The 16,481-nt window shown below is 43.2% G+C and overlaps 9 protein-coding genes across 9 annotated transcripts; 7 read left to right on the top strand and 2 right to left on the bottom strand.

Moving 5' to 3' along the window:
- Positions 1–372: 372 nt before the first annotated feature.
- On the top strand, positions 373–2,296 carry FA14DRAFT_140239 (uncharacterized protein; the record flags this gene model as incomplete). Its single annotated transcript, XM_025497091.1, has 2 exons — positions 373–1,630; positions 1,718–2,296. 2 exons carry the CDS (start codon positions 373–375, stop codon positions 2,239–2,241), a joined length of 1,782 nt encoding a protein of 593 aa, XP_025351512.1. The 3' UTR covers positions 2,242–2,296.
- A 668-nt stretch (positions 2,297–2,964) lies between these two features.
- Positions 2,965–6,498, top strand: FA14DRAFT_128541 (kinase-like protein; the record flags this gene model as incomplete). Its single annotated transcript, XM_025496869.1, has 1 exon — positions 2,965–6,498. One exon carries the CDS (start codon positions 2,965–2,967, stop codon positions 6,496–6,498), a length of 3,534 nt encoding a protein of 1,177 aa, XP_025351511.1.
- A 751-nt stretch (positions 6,499–7,249) lies between these two features.
- On the top strand, positions 7,250–8,747 carry FA14DRAFT_193166 (uncharacterized protein). Its single transcript, XM_025501983.1, has one exon. The coding sequence runs from the start codon at positions 7,262–7,264 to the stop codon at positions 8,636–8,638; it is 1,377 nt and encodes a 458-aa protein (XP_025351510.1). The 5' UTR covers positions 7,250–7,261; the 3' UTR covers positions 8,639–8,747.
- Positions 8,748–9,078: 331 nt separating this feature from the next.
- On the top strand, positions 9,079–9,557 carry FA14DRAFT_109482 (uncharacterized protein; the record flags this gene model as incomplete). Its single annotated transcript, XM_025495879.1, has 2 exons — positions 9,079–9,435; positions 9,513–9,557. Coding segments are annotated over 2 exons (402 nt in total), but the record flags the coding sequence as incomplete, so codon positions are not given.
- Positions 9,513–11,040, bottom strand: FA14DRAFT_162872 (WD40 repeat-like protein). Its single transcript, XM_025499781.1, has one exon. The coding sequence runs from the start codon at positions 11,005–11,007 to the stop codon at positions 9,559–9,561; it is 1,449 nt and encodes a 482-aa protein (XP_025351508.1). The 5' UTR covers positions 11,008–11,040; the 3' UTR covers positions 9,513–9,558.
- A 113-nt stretch (positions 11,041–11,153) lies between these two features.
- On the top strand, positions 11,154–12,025 carry FA14DRAFT_30638 (GatB/YqeY domain-containing protein). Its single transcript, XM_025502160.1, has one exon. The coding sequence runs from the start codon at positions 11,239–11,241 to the stop codon at positions 11,827–11,829; it is 591 nt and encodes a 196-aa protein (XP_025351507.1). The 5' UTR covers positions 11,154–11,238; the 3' UTR covers positions 11,830–12,025.
- FA14DRAFT_128546 (putative SEC17-transport vesicle fusion protein) lies at positions 11,908–12,855 on the bottom strand (the record flags this gene model as incomplete). The annotated part of the gene is made up of 2 exons (XM_025496870.1): positions 11,908–12,500; positions 12,582–12,855. 2 exons carry the CDS (start codon positions 12,853–12,855, stop codon positions 11,908–11,910), a joined length of 867 nt encoding a protein of 288 aa, XP_025351506.1.
- A 355-nt stretch (positions 12,856–13,210) lies between these two features.
- FA14DRAFT_193161 (N-terminal nucleophile aminohydrolase) lies at positions 13,211–14,067 on the top strand (the record flags this gene model as incomplete). Its single annotated transcript, XM_025501982.1, has 2 exons — positions 13,211–13,279; positions 13,341–14,067. 2 exons carry the CDS (start codon positions 13,211–13,213, stop codon positions 14,025–14,027), a joined length of 756 nt encoding a protein of 251 aa, XP_025351505.1. The 3' UTR covers positions 14,028–14,067.
- A 150-nt stretch (positions 14,068–14,217) lies between these two features.
- On the top strand, positions 14,218–16,481 carry FA14DRAFT_175736 (uncharacterized protein; the record flags this gene model as incomplete). The annotated part of the gene is made up of 6 exons (XM_025500601.1): positions 14,218–14,505; positions 14,561–14,632; positions 14,684–14,854; positions 14,919–16,086; positions 16,144–16,234; positions 16,298–16,481. 6 exons carry the CDS (start codon positions 14,218–14,220, stop codon positions 16,398–16,400), a joined length of 1,893 nt encoding a protein of 630 aa, XP_025351504.1. The 3' UTR covers positions 16,401–16,481.

Raw genomic sequence — 16,481 nt, 5'->3', positions numbered from 1 at the left:
GGGTCTCCATCGTCGAATCCTTCGTCAAAATCTTGTGAAGCTCCATCATCCGAATTGCTCGCATAAGTGCCTTCTTCCTCCGAATAAGAGTTTTCTGTTCCCCCTTCGCTTTCCTCGTCATCATCGTGATGTCCGGCTCCTGCCATCATTTCTTCGTCACGATCGGAAAAATTCTCGTTAGAAGGAGAACGCGCTCTACGATCGCCTTGGTCTTCCTCAGAGTCAGAAAGTGCGATCACAGTTGCGGCTTTCGGGGTACGCGTTATGCAGGGCGTTAAGCTTTAATATTGTCTAAAAATTTTGTGAGAAGCTTTTTTTCTTGTGATGACCATTGCTTGATCTTGAACATCATCAAGACAGGCTTTGCCAAAGATGCGTTTAGATGCGACAGATTTACGTTATTTAAGTAGTGAAGAATTCAAGGTTCTCAAAGCTACGGAAACGGGATCTTTATCGCATGAAGTCGTTCCTTCGACTTTGATCGCATCCACAAGTGGATTGCATCATGCAGGTCTGAACAAGATCATGTCTGAACTGTCAAGAAGAGGGTTGATCGCACGTGAACGGAATATCAAATATGATGGTTGGAGGCTGACATACGGAGGGTATGACTGGCTTGCGATTCGAGCAATGCGAGAAAAGGATGCTTTGTTGGGCGTTGGTACTCGAGTGGGAGTAGGAAAAGAAAGTGATGTTTATATGGCCCATAGACCTGGAGCAACAGCAGAAGATGTTCCTATACCAGCAGTTTTGAAAGTACATCGACTAGGACGGATATCATTCAGAAAAATCAAAGAAAAACGTGATTATTTGGGAAATCGTAAATCGGCACCGAATTGGATGTATTTAAGTCGATTGGCAGCCAAGAAAGAATGGCAATTTATGCAAATCCTTCATAAGAACGGGTTTCCGGTTCCTGAACCGATTTATCAATCAAGACATTCGATTTTGATGTCACGTATTAATGGATACCCTTTACGACAAATCGTTGAACTTCCAATCGAACAAGTTGAATCACTCTTTGCAAGTTTGATCGCTATCATCGTTCGTTTAGCACGGGCTGGTTTGATTCATTGTGATTTTAATGAGTTCAATATTATGGTACGCGAAGCAAAACAAGAAGGAGATGAAGAGGAGGAATTGGAAGAGGATGAGAACAGCATTTGGTCAAGAGCAAAAGCCTCACTAGCGGAATCGCCAGAGGATGATGGGGAATACAAACTCAAGCCTGGAGAGCGAATCGAGAAATGCAATGGTTTCGATCGGATATACTTCGACCCTAATCTTGTGGAGCAGGATAAGAGAGAGCAAGCCAGCGAAGAGGAGGAAGAGAGCGAGTCGGATGGCAGCTCTGAAGGCGAAGAAGAAGAAGAAGAAGCCGAAGAATTTGATCAAGAAGGCACGAATGAAGCACTACGAGTGACACTAAAAGATGGATCATCAATCGAACCAATCCTGATTGATTTCCCACAAATGATCAGTGTCGAACATGCAAATGCAGAGTATTACTTTGACAGAGACGTGGAAGGAGTGAAACAATTCTTCAGAAAGCGATTTAGATTTCAAAGTGATCGAGTACCAAAGTTCAGGGATATCGTTCCTGAAGATCGACAGAAACAACGTGAGATTCGTGCCCGTCGTCGTGCCAGAAGGGCAGAGCAGGTTACGGGATTGAGTGCCGATGAATTGCCGGAAGATGAGAAACCTTTGGGCTTAGAGCTTGATGTACAGGCACAAGCAAGTGGACTCGGCAGTTTAGAAAAGGAAGAAACTCCACTTGATCAATACATGACAGCCCTTCGCCTACGAGATGAAACAGAGGAGGACGAAGATGAAGAGGAAGGGTCAGAAGAAGAAGGCGAGGAGGAAGATGAGCAAGAAGAAGAGAAAGAAGCAGAAGTATCCGATGAGGACATCAACTCTCGCCTACAAGGTGGAACACTATTACCGCCTTCGATGGTTGAGCCTACCGGACGAGGATTAGCCCGACAATCACGCCGAAGAAGAGGTGGAGGAATGCCTGTTGTTGCAAGAAAATTAAAAGGAGAAGATGAAGAAGATCAAAGAGATCCAATGGAAATTCGAATTGCAGCCGAAAAGCAAAGGCGAGCACGACAAGATGCAAAACATCATGGCAAAAAAGCCGCTTCCGGAAAAGCAGGAAGAGCATGGGCAGCCGGAGCGGGAAGTAAAGCTAAAACGAGCGATAAAGCACTTTTGGATAATTCTATGCAATTTTAATGATTTTGTATGTATACTGTATATACCTTTAGCAATATATTCATCATATACAAGCATACAAGCCGGTATGAAGTGGATTGAAAAGCCGATTGCCTTGAAGCCCCTGAGTGAGTGAGTGTGCTTCAATAAGATGGAGACCGAGAACTCTTCTTTCTGTGCGCTAAAGTGAATGAAGGTTTGCATGACAGCGCTTTAGCAGTCATCACTAAAAAGTCGCGGGGTATAATATATTATTTCACTCAGGGGTATTTTTATTCTAAAAGTGAGAGCGAATATGCATCAAACGTGCGTATTTTCACTAAGAAAGTTTAAAAAGCAAAAAGTAACACTTTTCTTAAAACAATTTTAAAATGGTATGGGATCGTGCTCTTCTCAAGACTGGGCCTGATCATGGTCTGAACCCAACAAACATGCTATACATACATAAACAAGAGCTGGATGTACAGCTGCTGTATCAGCCGATGCGAGTATAGCGGATATTCCACCATGCACGAGCATAAAAGACTCCTATGTATATACAAGCAAAAGCTCTTGATGTAGTGTGAATGTATACCTTTATTATGATGTAATAACAATCAGGTCAGTCTCTTGTTTTCTTATCATCCTTCCATCATAAAGGTGATCATCAAAGTATAATTAAGTCTCTAAATCCCCTTGAAGGCCATAATGACAACGATGGCCATGCCAAGATCCAGTGGAAGACCTCTTCCTCAGCCACCTGGAATGACGAGCTCATATGCTGAACGTGAAGCAGCATGGTATGAGCATGAAGAACGTATGCGTCCATCCTATATAATGAGACCATCTTATGGTAGCCCAAATGGCGTACAACCTCAACCTCCTTTGAGTCCTTCTTCACGTTGGACAGCATCCACTTCTGTAGCTCAACATCAACAAGGAGGAGCACAATATCCTTTTCCCGGTACCGCAATTGATTATCCTGCTTCTCCGCAAAAGCAATTAACGCAATCACAACAGCCGCCACCACCAAGACGATTTGCTCATTCGGTTGGACAAAGTGGAATGAGACCTTTGAATGATTCTTCTTCCACCACAAGACCAATTTCTCCTACAACGCTGCATTCTATGGCTGAAACGGGCAGAACGACTCCAATGTCGTCTAATGGCGAAGGTGGATTCAAAGGACGTCCTTATCATCTTAATTCTTCGCCCAGTAGACTTCATAGTCCAGCTAATGGATATCAACCATTCGCGTTGGATGATGAAGAAGCACGCAGGACGGGAGCAGTTGGTAAAGGAAGCGCATTTATGCATAAAGGATTCTTTGATATCCTTTCACTCGTCAATAATCCTGCCAGTAGACCTGCAGGTCAAAATGGATTCAAAGCTACATTTAGCAAAGCAACTGGTCGATTCCGTAGAGATTCCAATCCAAACGGTCCTCGTATCGGCTTGAACAGTGGAGGTAAAGAAGATCCTTTCTTTAGCTCTCCTGCTCCTCCTCTTCAAAATATCACTTCGAGAAATTCGATGCAAATGCCTCCTTTGATGCCAACTACACGAACGAACAGGATGTCTGTTCCAGTAAATGCCACATACAATCCAATGCCTAGTCCTTTCCCCAATGCTGGTGCTGCTGCTCTAGGTCCAAAAGCAGCAAAGAAGCGAATCAGTATAGATATGGTTGGAGCACCACGAATTGACAGTTTCGTTCATGCAGCCCATGCTAGTGATGCAGAACAAGCAGAAGAAATCCTACGTAGATGGGGAAGGGATAATGTTGGCAAGATTGCCGATCCAGCATGGATTGAACGTTGTAAAGAAGCAATGCGCGTTCAAGCAGCAAGAAATCAAGCAGAAGCAATCGCACAAATTCAAGCTGCTCTTCATCAAGAAAGTGCGTTTAGAGATAATCCAAAACAACTTCATATCGTTAATGGTACTCCAAGTGCCTTGACTTTTGCTACCGCAACTACGGCTACTGTTGGTCATAGTACGCTTTCTGGTAATTCTACACAAACTCAAAGACCTTCACCTGGTGTGGGCGGCGCTGGTGCTGCTTTTGAACAGATTGAGGAGGAAGTCCAACACAATGGCCAGCCTGTTGCTCCAATGACACCTCCTCACAAATCTCCTTCCCCACCTCATATGGCACAATCGCCTATCGCAAGACCTGGAATGATGCCAAGAACAAACACGCAAGGAACGATGCTTGTAAGTTCACCTGTAAATCTTGCAAAAACACAAGATGTTCCGGATTATTTGCATTTCCAACCACAGCCTGTTGCAGTGAACAATGCGATTGTCGAACATCCACGTACCGTTCAACCGATCGATGAAAGAAGGTCAAGTAAGGCAATCGATGGATTACCGGGCGGCGGAGGTGCGATTGATGCTTTGTTCGATAGACCTGTTTCGATGGTCGTTCGTGATAGTTTAGCGATGACAAACAACAACAACCACAACGCATCCACGCGAAATTTAGCAGGAGAAGCAATGTCTGATGTTTTGGTTAATCATGCAGGAGCGGCTATGAGACCAAGTTTGACGACAGTTGAAAAATCCGTTGCAGCAAAGATTTATTTTGAAAATTTGTATTATGGTATTTTGAAAAAGCCACAAGCTCGAGAAACACGCAAAGCAGGATTAGAAGCTGAATTGGCATTGCTGCGTATTCCTGATTCTTCCAAGGAAGCGATCAGGAACGCTTGGGCTGCTAATGAAACGGAGTATCTTCGTGATATTCGTGCTCGTGTGAACGTGAACAGTTTCTCACGTTTAAAGACTATTGGTCATGGTGCTTTCGGTGTGGTGGCATTGGTGCAAGAACGTCAGACGGGTGGACTGTATGCAATGAAACAATTACGCAAGGCAGACATGCTGCGAAAAGGACAAGAAGGACATGTACGTGCAGAACGTGATCTGATGACGAGTGCAAGTGCAAGTCAAAATGCAAAATGGATCGTCAAGTTGGTGTATAGCTTCCAAGATGTGGATCATTTGTACTTGATAATGGAGTTTATGGGTGGTGGAGATCTGTTGAATCTTCTGATCGAGAAGGACATCTTTGCCGAAGATTTTGCCCGTTTCTACGTGGCAGAAATGATCTTGGCCGTTCATGAAGCACATCGATTGGGATATATCCATCGCGATATCAAACCCGATAACTTCCTCTTTACTTCTCAAGGTCATGTCAAATTGGCCGATTTCGGACTTTGTCAAAGTTTCCATTGGGCACACGATGGTGCATATTATGATCAACAACGCAAGAATATGCTCAAGAAACATGGAATCGATTTGGAAGATTCGGGTACGGCTCGCGCAGGAATGAATCCAGGAAGAGGAGGAGCAGGAACGCGAGGAAAGGCGGATGGCACATTGACGGATAAAGAATTGAAAGATGTGATGAGCGATCGACATGATGATGGAACACCTTTGACGCATGTTTTAACATGGCGAGAGAAGAACAGGAAAAAGATCGCTTATTCTGTCGTTGGAACGAATAATTATATGGCTCCGGAAGTGTTGCGTGGATTGGGATATGATCAATCCTGCGATTGGTGGTCTTTGGGAGTGATTGTGTTTGAGATGTTGTACGGATACCCTCCATTTGTGAGTAAATCTCGACATCTAACACGACAAAAGATTCTCAATTGGCGACAAACGCTACGATTCCCACCAAAGCCAAAAGTTTCAAGGGATGCACAAGACTTTATCTCCAAGTTGATCTGTGAACGTGATGATCGATTAGGAAGTCAAGCGACGGCAAGTGTGAGCAGACCAAATTCACTTTTACAAGGTAGCAGACAACAAAGAAGTGGATTTGCAGCGGGTGGCAATCCGGAAAAGGCAGGATTGGTTGATGGAGTGGAAGAATTGATGGCACATCCATGGTTCCGTGGAATTGATTGGGCAAATTTACATCAATCAAAAGCGCCTTTTGTGCCTGCTTTAAGTCATCCTGCCGATACGAAACACTTTGAAGATGATATAGATGATGAACCTTTGCCTGCACCGGGAGCAGCGGAAGCGGCAAAGAATGGACAGCCTGCGCCGGTTGAACAAGCTCGGGATCCGATGTTGCGCGATAAGGCACACGGGCAACATCTTTTGGAGATGCGTAAACAGTTGGCCTTTGTTGGATATACGTTCAAATCACCCAAATCATTCGATCCAAAAGCACAATTAACAGAATCAAAGATTGTTGCTGCAGAGAGAGGTCAAGCGCAGGCAAACAATGGAGGAACACCCTCACAATTATCAAGTGGAAGTAGACTACGGTCGATGTCCATGTAAACCCAAATACCCTTTTAGCATAATTTTCTCTTCTTTTCTTCTTTGCTTTATTATGTTTATGACTCTGCTTCTCTCTTGAATGATATGATGTGTAAATCATTTTTGCAAAAAACATAATTTGTGACCGTAGTCACAACCTTTTCGATCAAAATTGTCATCCTTATGCAGGGGCAATGCTAATCTTCTCTGTATCGTTTCAAGTTTAATATATGCCCACGAGGGGCAATAAAGCAAAACGAGTGATGAGTGGTATACAACATAGATTTATCTAAAATGCTTCAAAGACAAAAATGCAATTCGATTTAATTTGTTGGCGTAGGCTGTGCTGTTAGTACGCGACTTCGCAATTCCGTGGCATGACTATATAATGTATTTTTAGCTGGACACCGGCCTTACGCCGAGCTCAAGAAAGCGGGAAACAGAAGAGAGGGCGGGAAACAAACGAAATAGGGTTCACCTGTGAATATACTTCTCACATGCCAAGAAGGCAAAAGGTACACAATGAGCAAGAGAGTTGCTAAATTTGAATTTGATTAGCGTCAAGTAGGAAATACAAAATTGAAATTTTACAATTGTCTTTTCATTGTATTAATCGTATGCATGATTGGGATACAAGAGTACATCATATTGCATCGTTGTATGTGTGTGTGCAGAAGTCGGATGCGCTGTTTGAAATTGAAAGTAAATTGATTCGTTCTTTGTCACAATTGTCCCTCTCCACCATCTCTCGGGTTACCTATTCTCATACAATTCATCAAAAAAAATGCCATTGGCTCAACCAACTCCAAGGCCAATCGTGCCAAGGGAAATCATAGAAGCCGTTGCTGAAAGAAGACAACTTTTAGATTCTATATTCGGAGGAGATTCGACTACAGCAAACAGTGGAGGAAGTGGAAGTGGTGGTAGTAGTGGCGGTGGATCGAGCGGTGGATCGAGCGGTGGTGGCAGTACAGGAGGAGGTTCATCGGATAATGGCAGTGGAAGCAGTAATGGTGGCAGCAGTAGCAATGGCGGTGGTTCAACGGCTAACGGTGGTGGTGGTTCTACCAGTAATGGACAATCAAGTTCAACAACAAGTCAACAAAGTTCAACATCCTCCCCTTCTTCTACGAGAGAACAAGTGACAAGCTTTACATCTTCACGTTCGTCAACTGTTGTACAACAAACTACAAGTAATGGAGTTGTGACTTCTGTTACAGTTGTAACCAATGCGCCCGATGTGGTCTATTCAACTGCTTCTGTTGGTGCAGAAACCTCGAGACCAACAAGCAGTGGAAGTTCTACTAATGGTGGCTTGATCGGAGGCGTTGTTGGAGGTGTTGTTGGTGGTTTAGCATTATTGACTTTATTGGTTTTAGGAATCATTGTTTGGCGCAGAAGAAGATCACGTACAGGTCACGGATGGTTGTTGTGCTTCGGTCGTCGTCCTGATACGAAGAATGACTTGGATGTCGATTGGCCAACGTTCGATCCCACAGCCGGAGCAGCAGGTGTTGGTGGAACGATGGGAACTAATGGCCGAAGAAAAGGTCAAGGTTATAACGGTGGCACATTACCAAACGTTGACGACGAAGGTAGTTATCATCAAGGCTATAACGGTGATTATGGGTCTTATAATCATGGAGAAGATGAAATGCGGGATATGGGTAATGCTTATCCTAATTCTGCACCTTCTTTTGGATCACCAACATCGGATAATCAACATTACGCACAACAATCACAACAATGGCACATGGGACCAATGACTTCGTTTTCAAACGGTGCTCATTCTTCTGCTCCCGATTATAGTCATTTAGACGCACCTGAAGTACGTGAAGAACGTGCAAGACAACAAGCTCAAGAACAAGCAATGGCAGCAGCCGCCGCCGCTGCTGCTTCTCATCATTCTGGTGGTTCACCTCCACCAACAGGACATGGGTTATCACGTTATGGTAGCCCAGTTGGAAGTGCCTCTCCTCCTCCAAACGAGGGTCGTCCATTATCAGGCGCGATGAACGAACATAGATTTTCGCAAGGAACAGCACAAATGTTATCCGATAATAACTTCTTCCTTTCTTCGCCTCAATTTGAAGATGATAATGGAACTGTTTTGAACGAGAATCAACGTCATGGTTTGCATTTGCATAATCCTGATGCATGATTTGTGCACATTTTTTTTTTGCTTTGCTCTGCTTTTCTTTTCTATCATCATTCAGCACAACAATCATTGTATTTCCCACTTTCAAGTAATTACTTCTTTTTCTCTTGCTTCCCCCAAAACATATTGCATTGTCCTTGCTAGGATCTTCAATTTATATTATTGCTTCATCTTCTTGAGTTGTGTTGTGTGATCCGGATCCGGTTCCGAAGTTTAGGCACGGGTTTATTATCTTAAGCGCGTCATAACCAACACTTTCTTCTTCTTCATCTCCTCGGCAAGATAGGAAAAAGGCAAATCGTATGTTACATTTAAGAACGCAGCCAAAGCTTCTCTTTTCGTCTGTCAGGCAATCTATAAAGTGTTCAAATATACCCTATCGCACTTTCACATCAACAACGATGTCTACACAACAAGCAGCAGAAACTCCAACCCAGTCTCAGGCCGCCACGCCTTTGATTATGCAATTAATCGTCGATGCAACACTGTTCGAGAAGCAACCAGGTTGGTCAATGGGACCAATGATGGCACAAGCAGGACATGCAACAAGTGCGATTATAGCCAAAACATACGCACATCCAAACACACAAGCATATCTGTCAGAAGAAAATTTACCAAATATGCGTAAAGTAGTTTTAAAAACGGGCAAAGGGATGACTTTGGAAGAATTAAGTCAAAAGCTTACAAATGCGAAACAGAATGCAGATCAATCGCAGGGATTCCCGGAACACCATCTTTGGATCGAACAGCCAGAGAATATACCGACTGTCTTGGCCATCGCACCGAATACTCGTCCATCGGTAAGTGGAGGAGATGCTAATGAACACACACACATTCTTGAAATACTGATATATTCTATTGCTACTCTATAATACAGGCATTAAAGAAAGTTCTCAATAGCTGTTCACTTTTACGTGATTGATCTAAGCAGAATCTTCCCGGCCAATGCCATGACCATGATGAACTGTCAATCTACAATCTTCTCCTCCAGCAACAACTGTTTGACCGGTTGGATCCCAATCTAAAGCCAAAATCTTCTTCTTTTGTTCGGCATCCTGCATATCGCCACTAGGTCTCACAAGAGAAAATAGAGGAGCCCTAGGAGAACGTGTGTCCCACAATCGTACCAAACCATCATACGATCCAGAAACAAACAGCAAGGAGGACGTAGGATGAGCACGAACGGATCCAACAGGTGCAGAATGAGCAAAAGATAAGGAAATATTTGTCGTTTGTGATCGTAAATCCCACAAAGCGGCCGTACGATCCATTTGTCCTGTAACGGCAAGATCTTGTCCTGACATTGCATCAAGTGCAAGGATTACTTTATCCGATGTTTTAGTGGACGTGCAACTTGCTGTACTTATATCCCATCCTCTAACTGCACCATCCCAACCAGCAGAAATTACAGATCGCTTTTCGTTCCAAACCGCATTTGCCAATCTTGCATTTGTGTTTGGCATCCTTTCTAATCCGGAAACTGGTGTTGAATGCCACAGCAGCGAAAGTGGCTTCTTTGATGGTACCTTGCCCGCAACAGAGCTACCCTTTACGCCTTTTCTGCGCTTTGATGTCCGGTCATCGTCCCCGTCAACATCACCCGATTGTGCTGCGTCCCAAATTGCTACACATCCATCCCAACCAGCTGTTGCCAAAGTATCGCCGATGCTATTGACTGAAACGGAAGATAAAGGCATGGTCGTATCGAATGCATTTGTATACGAGAGTGATTCAAGAGAAGCAGGTAAAACCTCCTCTCCAGCTTCTGCAGTGGGTAGATTGCAAATGCGTAAAGCTCCATCCATACCTGCAACAGCCAATCGAGAAGAAGAAGGCGAATCGTTTAGCCAACATACGTTTGTTAAAGAAGCAGTTTCCGTTGGTCTGAATGTATTGATTGGTTTTTCTGTAGCCGAAGATCCATAAACACGTAATGTTCCATCGTATGAAGAAGTTAAGAAGTATCCTTTTCTTGATGCATCAATGCCACCGATCCAATCATCATGTTCGAAAGCGGCTGTGAAAGTGGGCGGTAGAGTACTTCGAACATATTCGATTTCCAATGTACTTTCTTCCGTTAATTCTTTACTTTGTAGGTATTGATCTAAAGATACTCTTAATAATTGACCATCAATAATGAAATCGAATGGGATACTCTTTGTTGCTGCTGCAGTGTCTTCATCATTGACACCCTGTTGTAACAGCCTGTTGACCAATGTTGAAAGTTGTGTTCTACGCCATGTTGTAGGCACTAAGTATGGCACATCAGGAATGCTTAACGTACTTTGAGACGTACGCAATTTGATCGGTACTTGACGTATAGGTGTACTTTCCACCATTGTACCTGATGGTCCTGTCGATGAGGATGCCATTTTGATGATGTTAAGAGGATCACCAAGAAGAATGTTTAAACAAATTAAGAAGTTTCACTAAAATGCAAATTAAATCCAAAATTATCCAAAAAATCTCTCTAAGTCAAAAGCACGTGTAAAAAGTCATTAATCAAATGCACGCACCCCTCTCACCGAATCCCGCATTGAGCATAAAAGTATCGTAATCATCATACAAGGCTTGATCTCCACTATACTAACAATAGCAACGAGATGATGTCTAATCGCAGCTTAACAGTACTTCGTGTAGGTGGACAAACAGCAAAATGTTCAAGCACGAATCTGTTCTTGCAATCAAGAAATCTACATGCAACACGAATCTTGAAAGAATCCGAAGATGATTTAATGAAACGAATCAAAGATGATTTAAAGAATGCTATGAGATCAAAAGATAGTTTCGCATCAACCGTATTTAGATCGCTTTTATCAGAACAACAATATGCACAAAAATCACAACAAACAAATGGCGGAAAGATTGCATCAAGCATGATTTCAATCATTCAAAAAGCATTAGCAAAAAGACAAGAATCGGCAAAACAATTTCGTGCTGCTAATCCGTCAAGAGAAGATTTAGCCGAGAAAGAAGATAAAGAAGCTGATCTTATAAGAAAATTTTTACCTGAACAAATTTCAAAAGAAGAATTGGAAAATGTTGTCAAAAGTGCAATCGAAGAAGCTAAAAAAGCAGGAATTGATGGAAAAAAATTGATGGGAGAAGTGATGAAACGTGTTGGCGGTCAAGTTGATAAAGCTCGTGCACCCGGTGGTTTGATTAGTGAAGCTGTAAAGAAATTTTTGCAATGATTGAATTGGGATAATGTTGATGTACAAGTAGAAGAAGAAAAAATACAAAACAAAATGTTTATACTATTCCAATCTCTTTTACGCCAGATCAGGTTCTTCTTGCATTCCTTTGCGAACGTTGCGTAAAAGACTTGCTTGCCATCCCACGATTCGCTTCGTTCGATCAAAATTGGCTACCAATTCATCAAAGCCAGGGACATCACCTGCTTCGCATGCTTGTAGGATGTTGTGTAAGAATTGACCTTCCATAGTGGTAGGAAAAGATGCATCTTGTTGTGCATAAAAACCCATAGCATTTCCACAAGCAACATAATCAGGTAGAGCAAGATAACACAATCCTGCGTTTAAATAGTAATCCTTTACGCTATACCTTGTCAAATTACTCTCTAAGCTCATTTGAGCCACTTGTTCCCACTTCTCCAATGCACGTTTATAATCGCTAATTTCTGTTGCAATCGTTGCTGCTTCTCTGAAACAGCCTGAAGCTGTTGCGTTTGCATTTTCTTGAATGTACCATTGACCTGCTTGTTCGTATGACTCCAAAGCTTTTGATGGATCGTTGGCCTCGTTTCGGTATAATTCAGCAATGTTCTTTTGACGATCTGCTGCCTGTCTAAACCTTCCCTTTTCTACCAGTATATCCTTACAGCGTGTCAATGCCACGACGGCCACTACGTCAAAAGGAGGATAGAAGGGTCGGAGTGTGAATATCTGGTACAAGATCTCATCAATTCAGCACATTCAATACTCACGTTCAGGTCTGGCCATCTTGAAGCTCTTATAAGCTTCAAAGTATGTATTTGCAGCATAGTCCGTTTCACCTGCTTTGATTTCAGTTTCGGCTGCACGCATGAATGCTTGACCAGCTTCATCAAATCTTGATGCTAATCTGAATTTATTCCCTGCCGCTTTGAACAATTCAGCTGCTTCTTCTAATTTTGCCGAACCGGAGGAAAACCATCCTCCCGAAGAGGCTGCTCTCTTTTCGGCAGATTTTAGTAAATCTTCAGGTGATGATGAAGACATCTTCTTTTATGGGATTTGATGTGATGGCGCAGTATCTAGTTGGATGATGAGGAGCATTCATTCCTTTCAAACTTCATTTCATCCACGGCTGTGTATCTCCACGTTGCGGGCGCAAGAGCAACAGACGCCAACTTTAGTGTGTGTGGATAACTCCTAGGATTATATAATCAGGAGATCAACAACTCTTCAGCTTAGAGGACGCGAATCCTTACGTTGCATTGCTTGAGAAAACGCGCTCTCAGGCTCTACAACCCAAAAGTGGACCGAGCGTTTCGAGAAGGACTCGTCAGCGAAGATGAAATGATTGCAATTTAACACCATCATTGTGACTTTCATCAACGAGTGAATTGACAAGATGGCATCGCAAGGTACAGGTTACGATCTTTCAGCTTCGACTTATTCTCCTGACGGAAGAATCTTCCAGGTATGTAGACGAATGCGATGTTGCAAAAAGTACACTTACTGAACAGTCTCCCCTCCTTCAGATTGAATACGCACAAAAGGCAACAGAGAATGCTGGAACAGTTATTGGACTGAAATGCAAAGATGGAATCTTGTTGGCCGTTGAGAAACTAGTGCAGACGAAGCTATTGGTTCCCGGATCGAATAAGAGAATCTTTACAGTAGATTATCATGCTGGTATCGCAAGTGCAGGATTAATTGCAGACGGCAAACATTTGGCTGGTAGAGCAAGAGATGAAGCTATTAACTTCCGCGATACATACAGATACCCTTCTCCCATCAAAGCACTCACCGAACGCTTGGCTCTATACGTACAAGCCTACACTCTATATTCTTCCGTTCGACCATTCGGTATCAGCAGCGTTTTGGGCGGTGTAGATGAAGATGGACCACAATTGTATATGATCGAGCCAAGTGGTGTATACTGGGGATACAATGGCTGTGCGATCGGAAAAGGACGTCAACTTGCCAAGACTGAGATTGAAAAGTTGGATTTAGGAAAAGATGGTTTGACGGTAAAAGAAGCAGTTCAACATGCTGCAAATATTATTTATAAATGTCACGATGATGCAAAAGATAAAGACTTCGAGCTGGAACTTTCATGGATTTGTCCTGAATCAAAAAATAGACATCAATACGTTCCAGCAGACATTGTTGCCGAAGCAGGAAGGAAAGCGAAAGAAGCTTTGGACGATGAGATGGAAGATTGATTTGTTGTAAAAAGCAAAATTATAGCATTATGTACATTCTTGATATTCAATCCATTTTGACAGATAACAATCTTGTGTGTGTGTATGTGTGTATGCGCTGCATGAGGAAAGGCGGGCCAGACGTAATTCACATCCTCGAGTGAATGCATGAATCCTTGCTCTTAACCTCCTGGTCAGCATCGAATTAACAATGATGACTACTTCAATCGAACCTCTGGACGAACGAACGAGCAACACGCTCACCGCCAGTGTTCTGTATCCAGATTTGGCATCAATCGCACAAGCATTCGTGCAAAATGCGATCAAGAATTCACCTAAATCATACATCGAACTTCGAATCAGCTTTGCTCCTATTTGGCAGATTGAATGCCGCGAAGATGGAAAGAGTGATCGATCCGCTGATGACGATTCAATTCAGAATTTGTCGTTTTTGGGCACTCTTTGCACGGATACATGCGGGAAGAGAAGAGTACGAAAGGTATGTAGCGTCCGCTTGTTTCGCAGAATGATGGTTCTGACACTTTTGTCAACAGGGAACCAGTGTTGATCGGCAAAAATCAAAGGAAGGAAACAATTCCATTTGTCTTCGATGCTTCTTCGAAAATGTGAGTATAGAGAGTAGAATCGGATATCCTTTATTACTGAAACACGATCAGATCCCTGTGAGACGCACATCATTGCACAACAGAGCAAATTGTATGGCAGAGGTAAGAAAGGTCAAGAATACAGTCAAAGCACTGTCTTTGTTGTGTCCTCATATTCGGATCGCATGCTACATCCAAGAAAATTTCTCCGATCAGGTAATGAGAGTATTTAATTTCGAAGCAGTAAGTCACATGAGATAAAGAGCAGAGTTCTATTGCTAGGTTTCCTGACATAGCACTTTCACAGAATCAAGATTTCAACGACAGATTCGAAACACTCTATTGCACACCGGAAAAGGATGCCAATCTGACACAAATTAATGTAAAGACTGGGAAATACAGCATTTCTGGCTATGTCGACCTTTTGGGGACATCTAACATCACCGAACAGATCGTGCTCATCAATGGAGCTTTGGTTCGAGATCACAATCGTATTGATAGCGGTGATAGCATGATCAGCGGAAGACTACACGAAACACTGAAAAAGCAAATGTCCGACAAGTCATTGGAGCCTGTTTATGTTGTCGTTGTCAGATTCGAGAATATGCAGTCAGACACGAAGATGTTTGAGCATATGGCCAAGAGTATCCAAAAAAGTTTGACAGAATCAAAGTATACACAAAAGAATGGAATCAACTCGACGGCAACGTCGATCGATGAATTCCAGAAGCCTGGTTCACATGCTCTCAGCACGAGAATGGACTACAACCAGACTGGCCGCATCCAGGGTGAAATAGACCGAAAACATCTTGTCCGAAGTGCTCCGACCGGTAAGAGAAATGCGATCGCAACTCTGGGAATGCGGAAAAGACAAGCATTGATTGACGAATCAGCCGTTTCTGGCTTCGACGTTCTTCATGCCTCATCAGGCCTAAGCCTTTCCGATTTGGAACTGATTGGTCAGGTAGATGACAAATTTGTAGCGTGTATCAATCTGCAAACAAGTCGAATTGTCCTGATCGACCAGCATGCTGCTCATGAACGGATCCGGTATGAGAAAAAGCTAGGTGAATATATTTCACAGCGTTTGACCAAGTCTTCAGGTGACATTTCGACGATCGACAAGAAAGTTGAACATCGACTAATGACAGAAGTCTTGTATGAGGATTTCAAAAGCGCCAAAGAGCTGCTCCAATTCTGGGGAATCGGGATGGAAGAAACGGACGACGCTCGGACGGTAAAGCTTATTTCCCTGCCATCACTATGCTCTGTTGAGAAGAAGGATGAGATACGACATTTGTTGGATACTCTAGCGGACTGGCTTCGAGCGGTTCCAGCTCGAAGAAGACTTGATGATTTAAAGGTTGCATTGTCAGCACAAACCAATCCTGCTGCACGATTGATGATCTCGCTACGACATGCGCCACCTATGATCATAGACAAGGTGACAACATGGTCATGCAGAGGAGCGATCAGTGAGTGTACAAGGTCTACGATAGCAACACAAAAGCAATGCTAACCAAGACGAGTAGTGTTCAACGATCCCCTCACAAGTTCTCAATGTCAAAGACTTCTTGCAGAATTGGGTCAATGCATATTTCCTTGGCAATGCGCTCATGGCAGGTGAGCTAATAAGCGCATTTTGCATGTCCGACACTTGCTAATCTCATCATCACTCTTCGGCAGGCCCACTTCTCTAATTGTTTCGCAACTTGATCGAGTGCAGATCCACATACTGAACAAGTCACCGATCGATTGGTTAAGCATTAACACCAAGTCTGCCGCATGAGTCATCCCTTCCATCATCTTCTTCCCTTCCTCCTTCCCTTCCACCACCTTCTTCCCTTCCACCACCTTCTTCCCTTCCACC

Source organism: Meira miltonrushii, assembly GCF_003144205.1.
Source record: "Meira miltonrushii strain MCA 3882 unplaced genomic scaffold FA14scaffold_17, whole genome shotgun sequence".
Taxonomy (NCBI): Eukaryota; Fungi; Basidiomycota; class Exobasidiomycetes; order Exobasidiales; family Brachybasidiaceae; genus Meira; species Meira miltonrushii.
This window is presented reverse-complemented; position numbering and strand designations above follow the sequence as displayed.

Excerpts from the sequence above, each read along its gene's own strand:
- FA14DRAFT_193166 (XM_025501983.1), top strand. The coding sequence starts at position 7,262 with ATGCCATTGGCTCAACCAACTCCAAGGCCAATCGTGCCAAGGGAAATC.
- FA14DRAFT_162872 (XM_025499781.1), bottom strand. The coding sequence starts at position 11,007 with ATGGCATCCTCATCGACAGGACCATCAGGTACAATGGTGGAAAGTACA.
- FA14DRAFT_30638 (XM_025502160.1), top strand. The coding sequence starts at position 11,239 with ATGATGTCTAATCGCAGCTTAACAGTACTTCGTGTAGGTGGACAAACA.